Raw genomic sequence first — 23,968 nt, forward strand, 5'->3', positions numbered from 1 at the left:
AGAATTAAGTGGCACAAAAGAGAATAATACTTGAAAATAATTGTACCACCATCCTCTCTGACCTTTATTAGCCCTTGATGAATCTCCTCTTCAATGTAAGAGGCAAAATCATATTCTCTATTGACATATTTGTGCTGAATTCTCATTGCCATCATCATCATTCCCACTGGCATAGCATTTTTAGGATCTTTTCATAAGACTTGGCACAAGGTATAGTTAATAGCAAAGATGAAAAACTCTTAATTGGCAATAAATCTTTTGGCCGAAAATTTTCAAAAAATCGGGAATCGGTAAAAAATCGGCAATAAATCAGCAAAATTATCGAACATTTGAAAATATATAATTTCTTAAAATATTCTAAAAAAACACATACACTAAATTTATAGAACACAATAACATGTTGCCCCATTCACTGTGAAAGTATTAAAACCCTGTTCTGTAGGGCTACGCGTTGAGGAAAAATGGAACAAAATGCCCTCGTCGCCATCGGAATCACTGCTCCCGTCGCACATGTAGGACAAATTGAAAATGCAGCCGTCAAAAAATGCTACCGCTAGTCCCACATTTAGAAAAAACAAAAGGGTTGCATCACAAAATGGCATGTCTATTTTTTAAACACGATTTTTGCTATTTAATTCGCGATTTTATCGTGATTTTTTACCTCCAAAAGTCGGGATTTTTAACAAAAAATCAGTCGTGATTTTCTAGCCAATTAAATCGGCAAGCCAAAATACTCCGGATTAATTGCAATTTTAGCGATTTTTTGCCGATTTTTACATCTATGGTTGATATTATGTTATAACAAAATAATTTTCAAACTTTGAAACGAAGAAGGGCTCCCTTTTTGAGTCAAATATAATTACCCATATGCTGTCCCAGTCTTTCTTTCTAAAGAGAGGCACCTCATCTGCTCTTAAGAGTCCTCTTTCTCCTTTCATAGTCACCTTGAAATCTATCCAGGTCTCTCAGTCAAGGCATGTCTGCTTAGACCAGAACATCCAACAATCGCCATTTGACTAATATCAACCAAGATTGTACCATAATGGTTCCTGACAGTTTTGGTTGCATAGTCATATCTTGCAGCCAAAAACCTAATTAAATTCGGTTCTATAAATACATCTGGCACAATCAGTTTTGCTAAGTCAAAAGACTACGGATTTGATAGAGGAATGGGCTCATTTCTTCTCTAATAGAAATATGACAGGAGGTCTCATCTAGAAATAGGGATTTGAGCGTTCTCACAAAGTGCATAGTTATCTATAAACACTGCCTTCTCTCTCCAATCTATGCTTGATCCAGGAAGAATGTCCAGTGTATCCTGACAGTATGATTTTTTATCTTCTTTCTCCTAAGTGGTCTACATTGCACTAGTTGTAGGTTCATCCCCTGCCACACTAGTTGTTGGTTTTTCTTCTATAGGAGTTGGTTCCTTCTTCTTGCGTGGGGCTTGTTGGTGTACGTTTTATCATATACCCAACATTAGAATAAAATACCACAAGGATACTCTATCCTTTTCTAAACAAAATCACTACTTGTGCCAAGATTGTGAGAAAGACCACAAGGCAACTCCAAGGTCTATATGTGCGAACAAGCAACTTTAGTGGGATAGCTTCTTGGGTAGTGTATGCTGAAAATCTCAAGGGGGACTTATGCTTGACAACTAATAACATTCATAAGCCAGACTAACGCAAATTTACCAATGACTGCTATTTGTTTTTTGGGGGTTTTCTGATTTAAAACTTCAAAAAATAAAAATGGATGAGGGTTTAGGAATTCTAACTACTTCTAAGCTATTCCTATGAACTCGAGAGACAATAAATATTGGGTGAATCTGGTAACGACACTATGTTTCGCCACACTCGGACAACTACGCAAAGCATATGCAATCTTCTAGGGTTTTGCTTAAATTTTTCATACTTAGGAAGAATACCAACAATTGAACAATATCAATCCAAGTAGAAGTTAAACATCCATATTAAAAGCTCAAGCTAACTTTACACGTTGAAAGGAAATCATCCATCCAACACAAGTATGAGCAATATTTCACCAATCAATACTATCAAATCTATCATTCATCTAACAACTTGAAACAAATTACTTAAGCAAATCTAATCTATGTGTTGAAGGGAATATGCAACCATTTAGCAATAAAAAGATTTCAAAACAATACTGATAATGATTTTTTTATTACTCAAATAGCTTTGCGCAACAATTTCATAAATCTCTCCACAACATAATGAAATGAGAGAATGGGAGTTTATATAGAGTTTTTGAAAGCAAAATAAACGGCTGAGATCTAGACAACCTAACCCTAGATAAAGTTTCCAAAATAAAAACCAAGATCAACTTCAAACGAGACAAGTGGCAGAAGATGCTATTTTTTAGGATTGTATCCCTTTCTGATATTCAATGAATTTGGACACAATTTGGTCCACTTCCTCCATGGTGACATGTGGCAACATGTTGATCCTGAACTCTAATCCTTCCAAGTCATCTGCACACAAAGCAAAGGTGATCTCCCAATCCAATTCCTGTTTGTGAAAGGCATCTTTAAAAGACATGAGGTTTGACGCCTTAGCCAAATTATCCTTCAAGACTGGTCCTATGATGGCAAAGAAGATGTCTTGAACTCTGGCCTTCAAATTCCCCAACTGCATATCGCTCTCTTGGATGGTATCCTTCCCAATCATTTATGTAACTACAAGGAAGATCTTGTCTTCAATCGCCTCTATCTGTCCTTCTATTCTATTTGCATCATCTTTCACCTTCTCCAAGACTTCATTCCGTGCAACCAGTGTCAAATGCCAACTATTGAAATCATAGGCATCCCCTACTTCAATTATTTTCTGATCAACCAACTCTTGAGATGAGATTCCTTTCAGTTCTCTAAGGGATGGAATGATTTTATCCTAGGCATCTTGGAAGTCAGCCCACATTTCTGCCATATTCTCAATCCTGGAAAGTAAAGAAGTTTGATCATATGTTGATGAGATTCCTCCTATGAACTTGGTGTTGGCAACAACAATGAGGAAAAACTAAGAGGGGGGGGTGAATCAATTTTCATCGGATCTACAAACTTAATCACAAAAACAGATCTGATAAACTGCAGCAATAACAGAGATAAGCAAGATGATAACACAACACACAACACCAAGATTTTGATGTGGAAAACCCGGTTAAGGGAAAAACCACGGTGGGAACCTACCCACAATAAGATGATACTCTGCAGTAGTATGTGAAAATATTACAATGGGGAATGCACATGCATTCAAGCACACTACCTAGAGCTCACTGCTCAAAAGATAATGACCCGGAAGGCTACAACCCTCAGGGAAGTCTCACTGACTTACAACAAAATTCGGACTACAATCCGGTAGGAATGAACTGCAATAGCATCTCCAAATGTCTAATGACAGTTCCGGTTAAGCACAATTGTCTGCTCTGCAACACCAATCTCTCCTCAATACACTACACCGAAAGATGAATCCTTGTTCGCACATACACCACTCTCTGATAATGCAAACACAACCTTGATACCTAAATTACATGACAATATCACCTATTTATACAATTCATCAACCTTGACAACAAGGTCGGCTAAACCCTCAACTCACAATTACAAAATTACATCACACGATACAAAGATCGACCACCGGACCAATATAATGATATACATGACATAACATGGACCTAATTCAAGTCTCCAAACACGCAACACCACCGGAAATCAAGCCAAGATCAACCGCAACACGCTACACCACCAGGAAAACCGCATAACACAAAGAACATCACCGGTTCAGCAAAATCACCAAAAACTCGCACAAATTAGGAAACACCAACAAGCATGTTAGAATCTTCATCGATCAACATCTGATCATCAAGAACACTCAAACAGCAAGCAACTATCATGACAAAAAGATAACTTGTGGAGCACCAAATCACGAACCATCTGAAATGAAGATACACAAGACCATCCCAAACGATCTCCCAAAGACACAACACAAGATCTGATCACACCGGAATATACCAGAGGACATATTGAACTCTGCAAAGCATTGATCAGAAAAACAAACTGCAAAACCGGATCATATGCTATGATCAATTAAGCTTCCCCGATTACCAAAACCAATACAGAAGAATATAATGATACTAAAGATACTCCATGCACCAAACCATAATCACAATGAACCAATTTGCAGTCACCGGAGCAAGAATATATTGACATCAATGACAACAACATATCCTAGAAGCAGCGATGTCCAACACTTGGTTACTTCTTCTTTTATACTTTCTATCCAATCTCTAGTTTCTCTGGCTGTTACTGCATCTTCCTCAGAACCTTTGACTAATTGTTGTGAATCCAAAAGTAGGAGAGCTTCTAGATTGGCTTGATCAAGTGGCTTAGTAGTCAACTGCCGAATATATTCTTTCAAGTGCTCAAATTCTCTCTTATGTTCATTTTTCTTTTGTGTCTCTTCATCCAGTTTTGCCTTCACGGAAGCAACTGAATTGTCTAAGTCCTCCTTTACTTGGGTCTTTGTGCTTGGTCCCAAGTCAAAAGTGGTGATCTCGTACTCATGAGGAGCAATGTCTGCCTTTGCTTTGTTCACCTTAGGCACAGCTATCTGCACTATGGGAATGCCTATCTCATCTCTCTGGATGGTAGAAAATCTCTTGGTTGGCTTCTTCACAGCAGTTTGCTCTAATCTGGCCAAAAATCTGCAATGTCATCCTCTTCTTGTTCTTCTACTACTAGTGTGTTCATCTTCAATCTCTCCCTCAGCCATTCAAGAACAGTGGGTTGCTCAATGCCTTCTACCTCTTGGTCATTCATCTTCAATCTCTCCCTCAGCCATTCAGGAATAGTGGGTTGCTCAATGCCTTCTACCTCTTGGTCATCCTTTATTTCTCTATCATGAGCAATACCCCAGAGAGAAAAAATCATCCCTTCTTGAAACTCTCCCTCTTCAATATCAGTGTCATGCTCTGATTCTAGGATTTATGTGCCAGTAGGAGATGGCGGTTGTTCATCTTCCTGATGGACTGATTTTGCATTCTCTTCATGAACTGAGGAAGGAATTTGTATTTCAGCCAGTGATTCATCAACAATTAATATGTATTTCTCATTCCTTGATGTGGCGGAATGAGATGGTTCTACCCTTTGCTTCTTCTGAGCAGGTTCTTCATTCTCAACTGTCTTCCCCTTCCTTTTAGCACTCTCGCTTGGTCTGGAATTTTGTGTTGCTTCTTCATTTGAAGAATATCCTTCTGCTACCCCCATCAAATTATAAGTCAAAGTTATATTCTTCTGCTTCAGCCTGTGACACTGTTGATTAACCCACCACTTTGTATATGTCATGACTAGCCGCATCAAGGTGGTCAAGTCTGTATGCTCTGGTGCTAACCATTTGATAGGAGGAAGAGGTGCATGCTCATCAAAACCAGGTTGAGTATGCTCTTCGTTATCTTCTAACTGATCTGGTACGAGAAAAGGTTGAGTCTCTTAGATGAAATTTATTGATAGCCTGGAATATAACCTTTTCCTGATTTCACACTCATCAGCAACATTTGCCTATAAATCTTCTATATCTACTTTATGTATGAATCTTTCCTCTTTCACTGATTTGATATTATTGTGAGGATCATAATTAGTTCTGGATTGGTAGAATGTGAAAGGATACCACTGCATCTCTAGCCTGGTACTCTCAGCTGCCTACGCAATTGAACAAGATTCTTCCATATTTCCAATGAAGAATGGGAAAGATATGGCTGCCTTTTGCCTTACTCTTTTGAAGCTCTGATATGTTTCTAACTGTCTGAGAACTTCCAATAGGACCATCCTATTGGTTGGGTAGATTGGCAATCGGTAAGGACGGACAGTGAAACCTTGGATTTTGATATAAGTAAACTTTGGAAACTAGATAAACCAAGATCCGTACTTGCTAATTAGACTTTTTGATTCATGAGAAAGTCTGTTGTGGGTACCTCCTTGCAATGTTCTTGTGATGTACATCAGGAATGCGTCATAGGCTCGGAAACTTTTGTCCTCAAGCTGCAGCTGAGGATAACAATCATATGATCGGAATTCATTCTCACAACCTCCTACTATGCCTTTACAAATCAAACCTGAATATCTGTAAGTTGCAGCCAACAGATAAAATATGTAAGAACTCATGTGGAATGTCTTTGTCCTTTCCAAGTTCATCAACTGTTCATAAAGGTTATCACTGATTATGCGGGACCAGTTGAATAACTTGGTTCCTGAGGTGATTTCATCCATGAAATAATACATCCATGTCTCAAATGGCTAACCCTTAGGGTTGCCCATTACTCTATTCAGTAGTAGGATGATATCACCATATTCTTCTTTGAAGTATGGACGCAACAAATATTTCGGTATTTTCGCTTGAGGTCTTTTCTTCTCCAACCAAAACTTGTTCACATTTGCAGCACAGAGTTCAAATTGACTATCATAGACCCTCTAGGCCTGTCCTTTAGTCTTGTAGGTGGTTTAACTATGGTTTGGTATGATAAATGTCTCTTGGATGGACAATTCTGAAAGATTTGCCAAAACTCTTCCATCTGATGCAATGATTTCTCTTTATTGTACTTTATAGTGCAAAGCACATTCAACTATTAGCTCAACACACTCTTTGGTTGGTGGGAATCCAGTTGCCTGGACAATTCCATTGTGCATCATTTTGCGGGCAATAGGTGTAGGAATATGTCCATTATGTCCATAAATTCTTTTCTTGAATTCCTCCATATCAACATGTCTGAGATTTGTGTCAGTGATATTCTTCCATTTGGATTTGATTTTGGACTTTAGTTGTACTCCTTTGCTGGCAAACTTCATTGCTACCTGTAAAAACACATGAAAACTCCATGTTATTTTCAGAATTTAATTCTGATTTTAAATTATTTTTCTGAAAATTTCACTTTCAGCCTGTTAAAAGGTTAAGTTTCTACGAAAAAGCGAATTGAAAGTGAAGGGTTTGGTCAAGAAATTGATAAAAATTGAGAAAATAAGACAGAAAGGTGAGGAAATTCAATCAAATTGAGTTTTTGAATACTCTTTATGACTGAATTTACCTCTGATTCTGAAAATCTGTCTTAAAATCAGAGAAAAGTGTTTAATTTCTAGACCTTTAACACTTACAAGAATCTTCTATTGGACAATTCTTTTTCAAAAATCCAAAATTCATAAAATTTGAGAGAAAACTTCTCTTCAATGCTCTCCAAAATTCTCAACCTAATTAATGAATTGTGAAAGTGAATTGGTTGAAAATATATAGAGTTTAGGGTTCTTAAATTTAAAAGTTTTTATTTTTGTTTTATTGATTTTTTTTTTTTAATAATTTTTATTATTTTTGTGTTTTTTTTGTTTGTGTTTTAATCTTTCCGAAATGGAAAGTTTTATTTTCTCTCAAAAATTCGATCTTATCAAGGAATCTTCTAGAACTTTCTACAAATCTTGAATTTTGAGAATTCTCTAAGTGTTGAAAATTATTTTTAATTTTAATTTTGGAAAATAATTAAAATTTATTTCATGTGTCAAATTTATTTTCCAACATGCTGGTCTGATTCATGTGAAATTTTTTATCAAATTTATCTTTGTTCCTAGCATGTCAACTTGATTATCTTCAAATTTTAGGTCTCTAGCTAGGTATCTTCACATATTCCATTTATGCCCAGATGATTTGTGTCGAGGTTTGATCAATTTCTTCATGCCTTAGGGTTTGAGTTTTCTATTTCATTCATCATGGGCGGTCTTGAGACATGTTTGCAAAAGCGGACTTAAAGAGTCCCTTGCCATCTTCCTCCCTTCCTAAGCAGACTTTAAGAGTCTTTAGACATGGGCGAATTTTGAACTTATCATGCCATTCTTGTTTCAATATTTTCTTCTCATCTTATGGGTGGAGTCTAGACCTTGTTTGCCCATCTTCTTAGGTGTCTAGGTGGACTTTGTCTTGTCTAAGACAAGGCGAACTTAGAAAGGGTTTGGATATGCTTTGTCTTGTGCTTTTCTCCTTTCCTTGTCTTGACAAACTTAGAAGAATTTTTTGAATAATCACATGTCTTGGTGAATCTTCATGTTTTTCTTTTATATGCCTTTGGACAAAATTTGGACAATAATTCCCTGGTTTTTAGCAGATTAGAAGGGTTTGGACAGTCATGTGTCTTTTGGGTCATGATAGGCATGTGTGTTTAGAAGTTGTCTTATCATTGTGCTTGCTGTTCATGGTGAATTTCAGTGATAACCAGACAGTTTGTCTTGCTTTCTGCCATGTCTTTTGTCAAAATTTACTTCATCTTGTGTCATGTTTTATTGCCCAACCTTAGGCAGTTTTGAATGAAAATGTTCCATGCTTTGGATGCTTTTTTCTTGGCAGGGCGGAGTTTACATCTCCTTGGACTGGTTTGTATTGGAAGATCATTTGGAAGACTAGCAGACTTGAATAATCTTTCTCCTTCCAAGGCAGACTTAGAGATGATCAAGGTGAATGATAAGAAGATGCTCTATTGTTTTATCAGCAAACCTTCAATCTGCTGTCAATGGCGAACTTGGAGGGTTTTAAATATGTCAAACTCTTCAATTGCTTCTTCAAAACCCTTGAACATGCTTTATCTCTTATCTCCAAGGCGAATTTTGCCATCTCTGCTGAAAGTTTGATAACCTGATCAGGCTCTGTTATGAATCTGATTGTCTTTTTTGTTTGGAAGCTGCTCAATCATTGCTCATCCTTGGCGAATTTTGGACATCTCCTTATGCTTCGAACCTTGCTGGGAGGCTGCCTTCTTTGTGTTAAATTTAAGTGATCAGATTATAGCAGAAACAAAATTCACCACAATGAAGGTGAAAAACCCAGCCACAAAATTCTCAGTTATATTAATCAGGTCTGAGTATGATTTACAAAATGGCTTCACTTCTAAAAGCTCTATGGATAAAACAATTTACCATACAAGGTGATATATATATAAATATCGAATTAGAGATATGAGGGTGAGATTCGAACTGTATAAATCACATATGTATTTGATCTGCTGTAGGCATATATCTACTGATTATATCTTCAATTTGCCTCGAAAGTATGATGAGGTTGAACTCGCTGTATACTTCCGATCTGAGTATATTGTGTATATGTCTAAATCTCCAAGAGGGAGACGCATTATCAATATATATCAAATCTGATGTCTTTTCAATAGAAGACGTGTCTCTTCATAACAACCTAAGTCGGCTTCCAATAAACATCATCGATTATACACTCGGTTATGTAATTTGATTGTCCAATGTTTATCTAACAAACCCGATAAACAACTTCAATAATTAATCATCAAAACCCGATGATGCAATATATTTGATATCAATGCATAAGTAAATTGGTTTACCAAATATGTAAGGCCGATAGGCCATTCACATATTTGGTATCTACTAATCGGCCCTGAAGGATTACTTCTGACACTACATCATCAACACTCCCTCTTAGCTAGGGAGGAATCCTTCTTAATACAAATGAACACAACCACTTTGGCTACTCCCAGAGGGTGAATACACACAAATGCTAAGTCATGGAGTCTCCCACATGACATCCACCATACCTACTCGCAGAGGGTGGAACAAGGGCTGGAACCTCAAACTTCTCTCACAGAGAAGAATGCACAACAAGGGCTGATACCTCAAACTTCTCTCACAGAGAAGAATGCACGACAAGGGCTGATACCTCAAACTATTCTCACAAAGAAGAATGCACAACAAGGGCTGATACCTCAAACTTCTCTCACAGAGAAGAATGCATAACAATACATATCAAGTAATTACTGATGTTGATACTCCCTTTCAGCAAGGGCTTCATTCTCCACAACTCCAAGCTTGTCTCGAAAATGCACTAACTTCACTTTTGTAGGAGGCTTGGTGAGAATGTCAGTCGTTTGTTCCTCAATACAAATGTATCTCAACTGAACAGCATTCCTCTGTACCATATCTTTGATATAGTGGTACTGAATCTCAACATGCTTTGTTTTGTCATGGAACATTGGATTGACAGAAAGCTTTACACAACTTTGATTATCACAATGAATGGTAGTAGGCTCCATTGATTGTCCAAACAATCTTGCAAGGAGCTTACGAAGCCACACTGCTTCTCGAGTTGCCACACATGCTGCAATGTATTCTGCTTCTGCAGTGCTTAGGGCTACAGAAGACTGCTTCCTGCTACACCAGGAAATCACAGCAGATCCCAAGCTGAAGCAACCTTCTTATATAGCTTCTTAGGTGCTTTCTAGAAGCTTTGTTGTTTTATTCTATCTTTAGGAAATTCAAACCCTTGCTTGGCAAAGAATGAAATAAAACCTTGTTTTATAGTTTCTTGGAGACTTCTAGAAGCTTTTAATTTTGGGAAAGTTTTATTGTTTTATTTCATCCTTGAGGAATTCGAACTCCTTTGCTTTCTTCTAGAAGGGAGTCTTGAAGCTTCTATCATGCTTTGGAAAGCTTTATTTGGTTTATTCTCCTTCTAGAATATGAACTTGAAGAAGATTCTTGGCATGTCACATGCTTTATTGTTTTAATTGCCTTTAGATGCCAAGTCATCACAATTGCTATCTTTCTTTCTTTGGAGTGCCATGTCATCATTTCATTGCCAACTGGGAAGGCTTTCTTGCCTAGGCGAACTTTGGAGTGTTTATGGCCAAATCAGACTTTGAATAAGCTTGGACATGTTTTTCTTTGTTTGCTTTTATCCTACTTCCCATGGCGGACTTGGATGTCCTTCTTCCAAACTTGCTTTGCTTGCCAAAAAAAAAAAATTAGGAGGGGTGGACTTTGAAGACATCCTTCCATCTTTGCTTTGGTGGATTTGGAGTATGCATAACCAAGGCGAACTTGATACTTACTTTGCCATCTCTTCCTTAGTTCAAGCTTAACCATACGTAGGAGTTTGTTTGACCTTCATCATGAGTTAGCTAACTGAAGGTAGGAGTTTAACATGTACTTGACATTTTTGCTAGGCTTGAGTTTATCTTTCCTTGCCATGCCAACTTGGAAGCCATTATCCCAAAGCAAACTTAGAAGATTGTCAGACATTTTTGTGAATAAGATTAACCTTAGGTACGAGTTTGGGTGACTCTTGCCATGAGTTAGTTGACCAATGGTAGGAGTTTGTTGATCATTTTCCTTGTCTAACTTTGAGCTTTGACTAACCTGTTTGAGCATCTGCCATTTTTACTTATCCAACTTTTAGGCAAAATTTTTAATGCAACTTATCTAAATTCTTCCTCCATACTTGATCAACAATGTTCATACCATGTTGATACCATGCTGGTTCATTTAGAACAGAAACCCTAATCTGGATTTCCACTTTGCTTTTCGCTCTTAGAGACCTCATTTTCAAAATCTGAGAACATGGGTACTAATGAAATGGCTGATCTTCTGGAACAAAACCCTAATTAGGGTTTGCATTTTGCTTTTTACCCTTAAAGACATGATTTTCAAAATCTAAGAACATGGGTAGTAATAATTTGGCATGGGGATCAAAACCCTAATCTCATAAAAAAGCAAAAAAATTCAAACTCTTGCTTTTTACACTTAGAAGCAAAAAATTTCAAATATGAAGGCATGGGCACGATCAATATGGCCTAAAGAACAAAACCCTAATCTAAAAAAAAAGCAAAAATTTCGAAGCCCTACTTTTTATACCTAGAGGCAAGATTTTAAAATTCCAACAAAATGGGTAGTAATGAAATAACTTGAGAAACAAAATCCATATCCCACTTTCAAAAAAGCAGAAAAAGCAAAAATTCCTAAAAATAGCAGGTTGTCAGAAATGACCCAAAGCAATCGCGATCCTCGTCTTTTGGACCTCCTAAGCACTTTGGCAACATTCAAATGCAATTCTGAGCAAGATTTCTCAAATTGACTCGGGATGACCTCAAAAACTTAACTCTTAAACTCTCTCAAAATGAAGATTTCTGAAAATGCGGAGCTAAGACAAAATCCTAAAAAGCAAAAAACAGGGGTCCCCATCTGCGATGAGGCAATGTGTGAATTAGGTCACAACAGGAACCTAAGCTTTTTAGGTGTCTGCTCCTATGAGCTTGAAGCTGGGTCTTTTCTTTTTCGGGGAGCCCTAGGTTTATTCGATGTAGCCTTAACTTGGCTTGCACTAGGTTCTGTGCTAGGTTCTACACTAGGCTCTAAAGGAACTTCTACTACCTCAAGTATGGTCTCCCTTTTCTTATGAGAAGATTCTCCTTTCTTAGGCATTGTGGGAATTCGAAAAAAACTAGGATTCCGTTTTAACTCTATCTTTCTCAAAAAATACAGAGCACTAAACACAGAAAGCGGCAATAGTTATCAAAATTAAAGCACAGACGGGATAAATGCACAATCGCGTTCCTAAAAACCGTAGCAGCTTGGTCACCTAAAATTCTTTGCGTCATTGTAGAGCTCCTCTTTTAATTTCCTTGAATGCAGTGTGCAGGAAAAGCCTCAATCTTCAAATTTAATTTAGTCAAACAACTCCTTATCTCAAGTCTTGGCTTCATTAATGAAACTCATGCCAATAGTTCGAATTTGGTAGCCATGATCGCCTTTTCAATTTGAACAGTAGATTATGTCATGTGTACACTCTAGACAGCTAAGATCAATCACCTTTGTTTGACTTTGGCCAGCTATGCAATCACTTGCCCATGTGGCGATATTTAGTAATCCATGTTCGGGCCCATAGGGTCACACCTAGACCATCATGACAATGCCACTTCATCAACATTCGGGCCCACATACTTCATGTGCAGAGCCCCCCACATCCCCACGGCTCATTTTAGTTCTAGCTCATTCTACTTGCAAAGGCGCGGAGTAGAGTGACCACTTCTTGCTTTTACTTTTTGTGTATCTCGTGTTCCCATAGCTCATGTCCATGCCACCTCACTCAACTTGTAAGGGCACTTAATAGAATTCTAGCTTTGCATTCATTGTTATTTGTTACCCCGCGTGCCCACGGCTCCTAAACTATTTCCACCTTTTCACCCGCGAGGGTGCAGGGTGAAAATTTATGCCTTATATCCTTTATGTTTCACTACCCCGTGTTCCCGCGAGTGTCATTGCGCTTTCTTTTTCCTACCTACGAGGGCACAGGGTGAAAGATTACATAACACTTATCTTACCCCACATGCATGCGGGTTTATCACCATTTAAGTCTTTACCCCCATGGGGCCATGGGGTAAAGGATCACTTTAGCTATTCGATTTAACACGTGCACAAATGTTACAACTTAACAAGTGGTAAGGGGGTCGTGCGCTTATAGGACTTAGGGAATATTAAATCAATCAAAACATTAAGCTATATGAACATGATTTACCGGTAGAATGACTTAGAACCTAACATTATGGGGTTGATTAACAAACGTTTAGATGGGCTCAAGTTGCAACTTAAGGGCACGGGTGACCTACTAGACCAATCACCGAAGGTATAGATCAAAGCACATTGAACGAAGCATATAACCTTGAAGCTTGACACTTAACCAAAAAAAATTGAAACCCTGGCACGATCAAGGGTATACATGGGCAAATATCAGGCAAATTTTGACTGTTCTAACACCATGCTTCAACATATGCAACCTACAAGTGTCTCCAAGAATGGCTATCCCATGCAGTATCCACATCTGTAAGATATACCACAGTTAAATATTATTTTTTCATTATTAGCATTATTATTATGGAAGGTGTACAACACACCTTTCCCAACAACAATTAGTTGTCCCAAATTTCATTATATCATTTCTTGCCCATTTCCAAGAAATTCCTTCTTGATGTTGAGGGTTAGGGAATGGCTAAGGGCATTTTTGCAGCATCCATACATCCCCAAAATGTCCATAATATGAGTAAACATCCAAATAGGTAAAGGACACCCTCTAGGGTACATAAACAACTAGTAAAGGACAAAATCTGCAACAGTTTTGGTGTATCTCAACTTCAATAAGTACTCATCAATCCATTAGTAGCAAGTACATGGTGCTTGCTTCAACCTATCCACACACACATGAGTCTCTTGCCTATGCACCTCAAATTTCTAAGGCTAAATGATATTAACTTCTTCATTTATGTTGCCATTTAGAAAAGTTATCTTTCAATCCATCTGATATAAAGATTGACCAAAATGGGATGCAAGAGACATAATTAACCTATTAGAAGTGTATCTTGCAATTGAAACAAAGGTCTTGTTGTACTCAACAAACTCTCTTTAGAACCCTCATGCAACGAATTTGGCCATGTACTTCTCTATGCTTACATCTACCATATGTTTCACCTTGTACGACCACATAAAATCAATCAATGACTTTGTTTCTAGTATCAAGTGCAATATCCCAAACAACGTTTTGCATAATGAAGTGATACTCTTTTGCCATGGCATCTTGCCACACTTGTGTTAAATGTGCTTGCTCTAAACTAAAAGGCTCTAATTCAATGATACAAATGTCAATGCAACATATCTCAAAAACTTCTTAGGGCCAAAAAGAAATCTTCACTATTCCTACGAGTTCTTTGCCTGCAACAATGTCTGAGTATGCCATCCAAGCTTATTGGCTTTACCAAACAATAATGAGGTATTTAGCCCTATACTAAAACTTTGTTGAGTTGCATTTGGTACTTTTATACTCAATGAATTAGAATTTGGGACAGAAATTTGTTCAACCTCCATTAAAGGCTCCTAAGACTTAGAGGACCAAGCATCCTCATCAAAATTCATGTCATGGCTCATTACTATCTTCCACTATAATTAAGCATAGACCTTGTAAGCCTTGGAGGACTCATTTGTATCTCACAAATACACCCTTCAAGCTAGAAGATTCAAGCTTAATCCTCTTCTCCTATAGCATATGAATAGAGACGTGACTCCCAAACACCCAAACATATAAAATATCAAGTTCCTCTCATGTCAAAACTTCCTTTGGATTCTTGTCCTTCAACATGTTTGAATGCCTATTTAGAATTTAAACAACACAATTGCATTTCCTCGCCCACATGAGCAAATCTAGGTCATGTATTATCACCTATGACATCTCTATAATGGACCTTTTCTTCCTATCTGCAGCCCTATTTTGCTAAGGGTATATGGCATAATCATCTCCTTAATCCCTACATCTCTAGAAAAAGTATCAAAGTCTTTGGATCCTGGAGGTATACTCGCCTACATTGTCAAACCTCAAAACCTTTATCTTTCTACCCATCTAATTTTTGCCAAGCTTTGAACTCTTCAAATTTCCCAAGGATCTCATCTTTGGTCTTCATCAAGTAAATCCAAATTTTCCAAGAGGAATTGTCCACAAATGAAATGTTATATATGTTACCTGCAAATGAAGTTGTTGACATAGGTACACAAACATTTAAACAAATCAAAACAAGAATCCCTCTTGATCTATGCTCACTACTAGGGAAAGCAACTTGGCATGCTTGCTAGTGCGTAGCCTTAACACACTCCTATATTTTCTAAGTCTGGCAATTCCTACACCATGTCTTTTAAGAGAAGTTATGCTCCATAGTGCATGTGAGACCAAGTCTCTTGTACCACAGCTCGCACAAGTGGTTACTATCATGCATCAAGGCTCTATGTTTGATCACATTAGTAAGCAACGTATAAAGGTCGCCCTCTTGTATACCTCCAGCCAAAAATCAACCAAGATCCTAGCTGCACTCTTTGATAATAACTTGTTGATTGTCAAACTCAGCCACACCCCTAAGATCTATCATGGCTGAAACCGCAAGCAATTCAGAGTTCAGCCAAGAACATATAAGACATCATGAAGTTCAAAAACATCACCTGAATGCATGCAATAAGAAATAGATCTTGTAGGTGTAACTAGATAGGTGATGTCATCACCAAACTCCACTTGTATTCTTGTCTACTACTCTTGAAATCTATTGAAAACCTTCTTATGAGGTCATGTGTCTTGATGCTCCATTGTCCAAATACCCACCATATACCAAAAACAATGTTAGTGGAAATGCACACCACCATGGAGAAGGTTGTCCCAAGGCTAAATGAGAGCTCATCCCCTCTAGAAGCTTCTGCACTCCCAACAAACTACTTTTATTGATGTTTTTGCCTTCTCTTCCACTTCTTATCATTACATTGTGACATTTGAAACAATTGATACAGCTCAAATCTTTCTTCCCATGCTAAGAAGAACTAGAATCCTCCTTCCCTTTTGACCCTTCATAGGTTCCCTTTACCTACCACCTTTCTTCATCTTCCCATGAGGGCTACATTTTGAGTCTCTTCCACTCTAGTTGAAGTAATTTCCAGTCAAGTTTCCTCCTAAACGAAATCATCCCAAAGCTTCTCAAAAGTGGGAAGCTTCTCACAAGCACTAAAACACAAAGCAAGCAAGTCCTAGGATGGAGAAATGTTTGTATCATTCATGCAAGGCACTAAGCCTGTTCTTTAGCAAAATCATGTGGGAAATGTTCACAATGTAATAAAAAATGGTCAAGGCATTGTGCATCTCTGTTGTCTTCTGCTCTACAATGTAAGGAATCAAATGTTCCTTCCTTGAATCTAGAATAATTTGCTTCGCCACCTTGGCCAACTTTTTGTTATGTCCATCCAACTAGACAGGATTGATAGGAGGTGCAACCTTTGTCTCCACAAAACTCCAAATATCAACCTCCTCCAACAGCATCTGCAATCTGCACTTCCAATGTCTAAAGTTGGAAACACCTACTCAATGATTAATCTCTCTGAGACTGAGACTAGTCATACTTGCAGCTTCTGGAACATGCTAAACCAAAGTTGCATGGACACGGATACGGTATCGGATTCGGATACGGCTATTTTTTAAGACCCCCAATATGGATACGGCTGGACACGTCATTCATAAAAAACACATACACGTATATTTAACACAATTTTCTAAGATATTCGAGGAGATTTTCATTACTTCAAAAGCAATATAGACACATAACTGCTACATAAATAATGACAAGTAGATTTAACATTTTACAATATGCAAAAATAGAAGAGTTGCATTGGAAGATAACCCAAAAAATGGGTCAGTGAAATAGAAAAACATTTCATTTGTCTTTCTCATTTGGTGTAGGTTTTGTTAATGCCATTTTTTTTTAAATGCGTTAATGAAGTTTTTTTAAATTAAATTTAGGAAGATTTACGTCAGTTTTGTTTAAAAACCAAATCACATTAGTATTTAGCATGGTTGGAAATCAAGTATTTTTGGGCATGCGTGGGTACAATATTCGACGTGTATCTGGGCTGTATTGGCTACGTATCCGTTTCAGAAACGGGAACGGATACGGGGAAACGCGTTCCCGGGGAGGGACAAAGAAGTTTCCGGCAACTCTGTGCTAAACCAAACAAATCAACCAAAATCACTCAGATCAGCAGCCTATATTGTAGGTACAGATCAAAACTCCAATCACTTGAGCAATTAGGGCATCCCACCCTACAATTCTTCACATGTCCAAATCACTTCAATCACTGAAGTAACCGCATCACACATGCTGAATCCTCCAACAGCTCCATCTCACAGGTAGTAGCACACTTCATACACAGATCTAAAAGATTTCAGATAATGTGCTCTAGTACCATGTTAAATTTTCAGACCATGGTAAGCAGATTTTGCACTCATACATTTAAAGCCTAACTGTAAAGTAACTTCAAATGAAAAACTCTAATCAAATCAGCAGATCTCAGTACACTAATCTTGAAACACATACTACTGAAAATATGAATACTAAATACTTACAAATTTGTACTCTTGGAACTGCATCCATCTTTTTATTAAAACTGAAAGAATTACACTGCACTAGTTCAATACTCAAATATGGACTCTTTGTTTGCTCTCCCTATCTCTCTTATTTCAGTGGTATACCCTAGGTCTGTTTTATAGACCAAAAGAATTATAGGGTTTACAAAGAAAGTCCCCATCTTAGAGAAAATCCAAGGATAGGAGAAAAGGGCGAAAAAAGTTAAAACTGCGGTAGAAAAGCATCTAATTTAAAATAAGAACAGCAGCTTCTCTCAAAATTTATAATCCAATCTACATATACGTAAAGCAAACAGCATGCTTTTACAAAAGAAAACAAACATCAAAGGTCTGCACCAACTAGATAGAAAATCTAAAACTAAAAATTGATTAATGTGTTGTACTTGGAAAGTGCGCCCTGCTGTAGGAGAACAGCAGCCAAGCAACAGCTATAGAAAAACTAACTTTGATCAACTCTTCTTGAATCAACAATCAATGCTTCAAAAATAAACAAAATCTAGAACTTAGAAAGGAAGGCAAAAAGTTCAAGTCAGATTTAAAGCCTTAATTTTCCAGATCAAGCCCTCTATTTAAAAGGAAAGCTAACACCAAAAGTTTCTAAAAAGGAGCTCCCTATAGTAAGCACTAAGCACTATAAAGCTCAGAGAGGACAGACCATATATGGGTGCATATTCTTAAAAAGCACTTGGGGAGTGCCCTATTAATAGTTCTGAAATGGTCACTACTAGCATTGAATTGAAGACCAATACACACTGCAGGCCGGTGCCACTTCGAAATTTGAAAGAAATAAATGTTTCTTTGTTTATGATATATTTTTCTGTGAATTTTCTCAAATTGAGAATTGAAATATGTTCTGCAACACCTCTGGGAATTGTGACTGAGCATCACTGTTATCGATGATAAGAGATTGGCATTCTAAAGACTAAAACGTTAAATTACTTTTTAATACAATACTTTTAACCCTTTTAAAAGAAATGTCAGTGAGTTTTGCATGTAACCTTCCAAGATATATTGGACTGCCGAGAAAAATGCGAGAGAGAAATGCTGACGCAAGAGGTTGAAGCGGAATGTAAAGAGAAACCAATGCAGGCCCCAATATTTTATTGGACCACGTAAGAAGGCCATAGTTAAGTGCTGATGCTACGACACCCTGCAATCAGTAACACAATTAAACTCATTTCATAGCAATGCTAACAGATATAATATTTAATATATAATCCCATTGGAGAATGAACTTAAGTAACAGCTCTCATAAGCTAACGAAGGAACAAGAAATAAAATATGCATATAAAGAGAAGAACATCCATCTTAACGTACAGCAAATACAACAGCTACAATCTCTGAACGTGTCAAAACCCAGTCTGATAATTCATGGGCTGAAATTATTCCAGTCAGGACCATCAACCCAGTCCCGAATAGGTAGGCATATGCAGTTAACGACAAGCTAGCAGGATACCTGATAAGAATTGGAGCCTGCAGAAGGAAGGAATTAATAGATCCGCCTTGCACATATTGCACCTTATTCTGTAATTAAATATGCTGTTGCATAGTTTTTAAGATTTTTGAAAACTTCCCTCTCTCAAGGTAAAAAATTAAAATATCAGAATGGCATTTCATTGAATAAGCATTATGGAACAAAGCAGGATCTCCAAAACAGCTTCACTCTAAACCATTTAAAGTACAAATATTAAGTGAAAAGTGGGAAAAAGTCTGATAACATAAACTAAAATCATTACAAAGTTTGAAAATGCTAGTTTCAATCATACACACAGGTATATGAAGACTGTTACATAATGCAAACAAAAGAAAAGTTTTCCCTGTCAAACATAACGTGTAAAATTTGAAAAATACCATCGTACTATTATTAGAAGTTTTAGCAAGGCAGAAAGTGGTGAGAAACTAAAGCCAGAATTACAGATAAATAATTATATGCACATTCCAAAGGACTTTCCAGGGTCAAATCAAAAATAAATTGAGATGAGGAAATGCAGAATCTGTTTCTTAGCAGCTATAAAATCAGTGCCTTACAAGTTAAGATAGATCAAAAAAACAAAAATTGGTTATCTGCAAGCATATACTCAAGAAATACACTCTCATACATTCATAAGCATAGAAACTATTATAGATATCTCAACTACATCTATCTAAAAAATGCCGAGAGATATCAATATGAAGCTATTTTATTTCTTCATTCAACTCAGCTCTTCTTGTAAACTATTTTAAGTTGAATGAGAAAATAAAACTAGAGAGATCAATTTGAAGCTATTTTATTTATTATTAAATATTAATATTTTGACATGTAAATGCTTGTTGAATTTAAGGTAAAACGTAAGGGTTTTTGTAAGCACACTCATGCCATTACACTCCACCCCTTCCTGCCATTATAGAATAAGAACGTCTATTGGCATTTATTGATATGTTAACATGTAAATGGTTGTCAAATTTAACTATAAAAGGTAAGAGTTTTTGTTAACACACTCATGCCATTACACTCCACCCCTTGCTGCCATTGTGGAATGCCTCTCAGCATTAATAATCTTATAATTAATCATTATTAACTGTTTCAGGCCCATGGGTGGGTTAATTTGTATTATTCAAGCCTTGAATCGAGATATCATTTCCCTCCATATCCAGACTCTCATATGAGTTTGGTAGAACATTTTTCCATTAAGTATGATATTTTATTCGGTCAGATAACTTAGGTTGGAGCAAGCACTATCCGGGAGAACAGTCTTACAAAGGACTTTGAAAGATACCAAATACCAATCCAATCCAAACAAAACAACAAAATTTACAACATTAAAAATTGTATGAAAAGTAAACAAAAAAGAATAAGAAAATAAATGAAAGATAATTATGAAACAAGATTACTTAAAAAGGTTAGAAACTAGCCTAATGGAGAACTAAGATTACAAATTGACGGATTATAACCTTATATGATAAAAAGGAAACTTAATATAATTGAAATAACAGGCAGTTCACATTCTGACAGGAAATTATTGTCCTCTGAGCACTGATATGATATTTTAGTGTGCTAATACAGGAGTTATGAATAGAGAAGAATAATGACATATGTTGGAATTTTCCAAGTATTTTACAACTATGAACAGAAACCTTAGTGACGGCACAATTTGACAAAATTTTCAAAAGCTTTCTTAATAGCACAAAATCAGACTCAGTAAGCATAACATCTCTCTACACTCTATTTCTTCCAGGAAAGCAAAGCTAAATAACTAGCCACAAGATTGAACATACCTACCCACCTGTAAGGCTAAGTAAGCTGCCATGCATAGGCAATTCCCTATCAGACAAATAACACCGACGTGCCAGGTCTCAAGCCCCCACTCCATTAAACCTGTTGCTAGCCAGCCAACAGGCTCTGGCTGAGGCATGTCACTTATTTCACTTTGTGCTATTAAATCCAAGTATGCCTGCCCAAATACAATTGGGCCTCTGAAAATTGCCATAAATATTGCTCCAAAAATGCATAGAAGTGTGCCTCCAACCTTAACCTTGCCATCAGTTGCACGCAAATTCACAGATTCTGTTCTGCTTAAGACAAGTAACAATATGATAATTTATTGGAATTTGACACAATCCCAACAAATGATGAATCATCAGAATATGAGTATCAGGAGGTCAGTGGTTCTCACCCCGCTAAGGCAGCTAACATAAATGTAAAGACAGGAATTGCAGGCTGTATGGCTGCTGCATAGGTTGGATTGGTATAATTGAGGCCAATAATGAATAGAAGTTGGTTTCCAAAGATCCTGTTCAGAACAGCAAATAAATATAAGCTTTTCCAAGAGAAAAAATCCATGTAAAGTTATAAATGCGCACCAAAAGAAATTTTACTAGTCATCATCTTTACCCAGTTAAACCAAGTAAGAAGAATGATTGAAGTAGACCACGTGTAATTGGTGGACGAATTCTTCTGCAAAGAATAACAATATTCTTTTAGTTACTTGTATCATTCAAAAAAAACAAATTGCAAAATAAAGAATGAGAACAGAACTAGCTGACATTTTTTGAGATACTGTAGCCTCTCTGTTTTTAACCTTTCTTAGCATAGAACATGCCACTGTGGAATTCGAGCATGGGTCAATTATCCCATCAATGCAAATGCGAACAATGTATCAAACCTAGGTCCTTTGGGAGGCACTTACAACTTTTTTTTATCGATTAAATGCTCTCCCAAGAGGATATTTTAAGTTTGCCACACCCACTATGGGATTGGAACAGAGATAAATTCTCTTGTAAATATACATTCAGATTCAAAAAAGAAGGATTGTTTCGTGAAGCATTACAATTTTTTTACTTATAGTAGGCTTCCTCAAGTGCAGATTTTTAAGCTTGTCTGACATGACACATGCCACATGCCACATGCCACATGGGGTTTGCACATAGAAAAACTTTCTTGTCAATGTAAGTCCACACCAAAACACCAGACCATGGTGTTTGGTGAGACATTTACAATATTTTAATTTCTTTTGGCCTCCACATGCACAGATTTTTAATCCTTGGCGGCATGGAACTTGCCACCATGTAATCTAAACACAGATTGATTCTCTTGTAAATTGCTAAGTGTCATAAAGGTAAGAGCAATCTTCCCCTCGGAAGAAAAAGACTGCAACAAAAGATTCAGATAATGACGAAAGAAGCCATCGTAAGCACCTCAAAATTCTGTTGGTTTTCAAATTGATCAGCTGTCTGACATATTTTAAAGTTTTGAATTGCACTAAAAGGAAATAGCTCCAGGTCTCTAACAAAAATGGGCTAAAATGCATAAGGATATGACAACAAAGCTCCAGGAATTAAGAATCGTCTAGGTTAAAGCAACATTAAGGACGCAGCTTCCTAGACAATCTGAGGATAGAATACTTGTGTCCCATAGAAATTCGAGTACCTATCCAGTCATATGGGAAGCAAAATAGGGAGCTTAGATTTTGAATGAAGAGATCCTCTTTTCACTGAATTACGGAATAGATACCCCTCCATCCATTATATATGCGTGTAAGTCAAATTTACATCATACCAGAAACACAGATAATAATGATATCAAATAATTGTTGGTATATTAATAAAGTTCCTAGACTAACCAAGAACCCACAAGAGATGTAGCCAAATTCGAATTCCAGCCAAATTTAGTCCTCGCATGAAGCAGAACAAGATTGATCGTCCATGCAAGGATACAAAAGAATGTTTAAAGTCTTCAATAAAATGATAGAAAACACTAATTGAAAAGGCTTACGTTTGTCGTTTCAGGATAAGTGTAATTTGTTAGAAAATTAATCTTTTTTTTATTGAACAGCTACACAAGACACATAAAGAATAAGCGAAACCTGAGGTGCGCACTTTTCTTTGAAATAGGCGAGAGGGCCAAGCAACAAGAGCGCGATGAGATCCCTACAGACGCAAAAAACCACTTGACTCATCCCCACTGTGAGTGCCATCTTCGTTATAACATGATACCCGCCATTATTTAACTGCACTAGAGCCAGAGCAGCATGCGCCTTCAAACCGTCTGATATCATGGCTGTAATTTCAAAATTGCAGCTCACAGATGTTCAGAATGCCCAAAGATTTTGCATGAAAACCTAAGTAGACGGCCGCGGATATATGGATCAAGCCCCTGCAACAGCAAACGGCAATACCCTCGTTGTGACGTAATTCTTACGGGTCAGATGATCTGAGTCAACTTATTCTTTTGTGTGTACCGTAATATCCAAGTACAGCAGAATCTTGTTTCCGGTTTCTTTGAGGATCGTAAAATCATTCAATGTGGTTCGTGCAAACATTAAATATCCCTTCCTTAAAGACTTAGAATATTCAGGACACGATTCTGACTCACTACTTTTGACTGTTCCGTTTTTTGTATTTAGTAAGATTTGATGTTTGGGGATATTTTCTTTGCGTCATTTAATTTTACAGAAAAAACTTATTTTCTCAAAAACTGTTATATTTTGTTTTTAATATTTAAAACTTATATATAATTTCATTACTAGCATTTGCATTCAAAGGATGGGTAATGGTTTAGTCAATGGAAAACTATATATATGCTAATATGTTACAAAGTAGAAATCAATTTGTCCACAGAAGAAAACATTGGGCAAGAGAGAAAAAATTAAGATTAATTTAATGATAAATATATTTAACGATACAAATATATTAATGATATAAATATATCTAAA

At 36.9% G+C, this 23,968-nt stretch overlaps 1 protein-coding gene across 1 annotated transcript in view; it reads right to left on the reverse strand.

The window, feature by feature from the left end:
• LOC131051144 (WAT1-related protein At5g45370) overlaps window positions 1-23,624 on the reverse strand; it is a 79,067-nt gene extending 55,443 nt beyond the window's left edge. The window contains exons 1-6 of the mRNA XM_057985529.2: window positions 23,133-23,624; window positions 21,649-21,711; window positions 21,431-21,547; window positions 21,041-21,326; window positions 19,095-19,250; window positions 18,776-18,927 (exon numbers count right to left, since the gene is read on the reverse strand). Coding sequence (XP_057841512.1) covers window positions 18,776-18,927; window positions 19,095-19,250; window positions 21,041-21,326; window positions 21,431-21,547; window positions 21,649-21,711; window positions 23,133-23,311 — 953 coding nt within the window. The 5' untranslated portion in view covers window positions 23,312-23,624. The remainder of the gene's footprint in view (window positions 1-18,775; window positions 18,928-19,094; window positions 19,251-21,040; window positions 21,327-21,430; window positions 21,548-21,648; window positions 21,712-23,132) is intronic.
• Window positions 23,625-23,968: the final 344 nt, after the last annotated feature.

The sequence above is a fragment of the Cryptomeria japonica genome, chromosome 2 (genome assembly GCF_030272615.1).
Source record: "Cryptomeria japonica chromosome 2, Sugi_1.0, whole genome shotgun sequence".
NCBI lineage: Eukaryota > Viridiplantae > Streptophyta > Pinopsida > Cupressales > Cupressaceae > Cryptomeria > Cryptomeria japonica.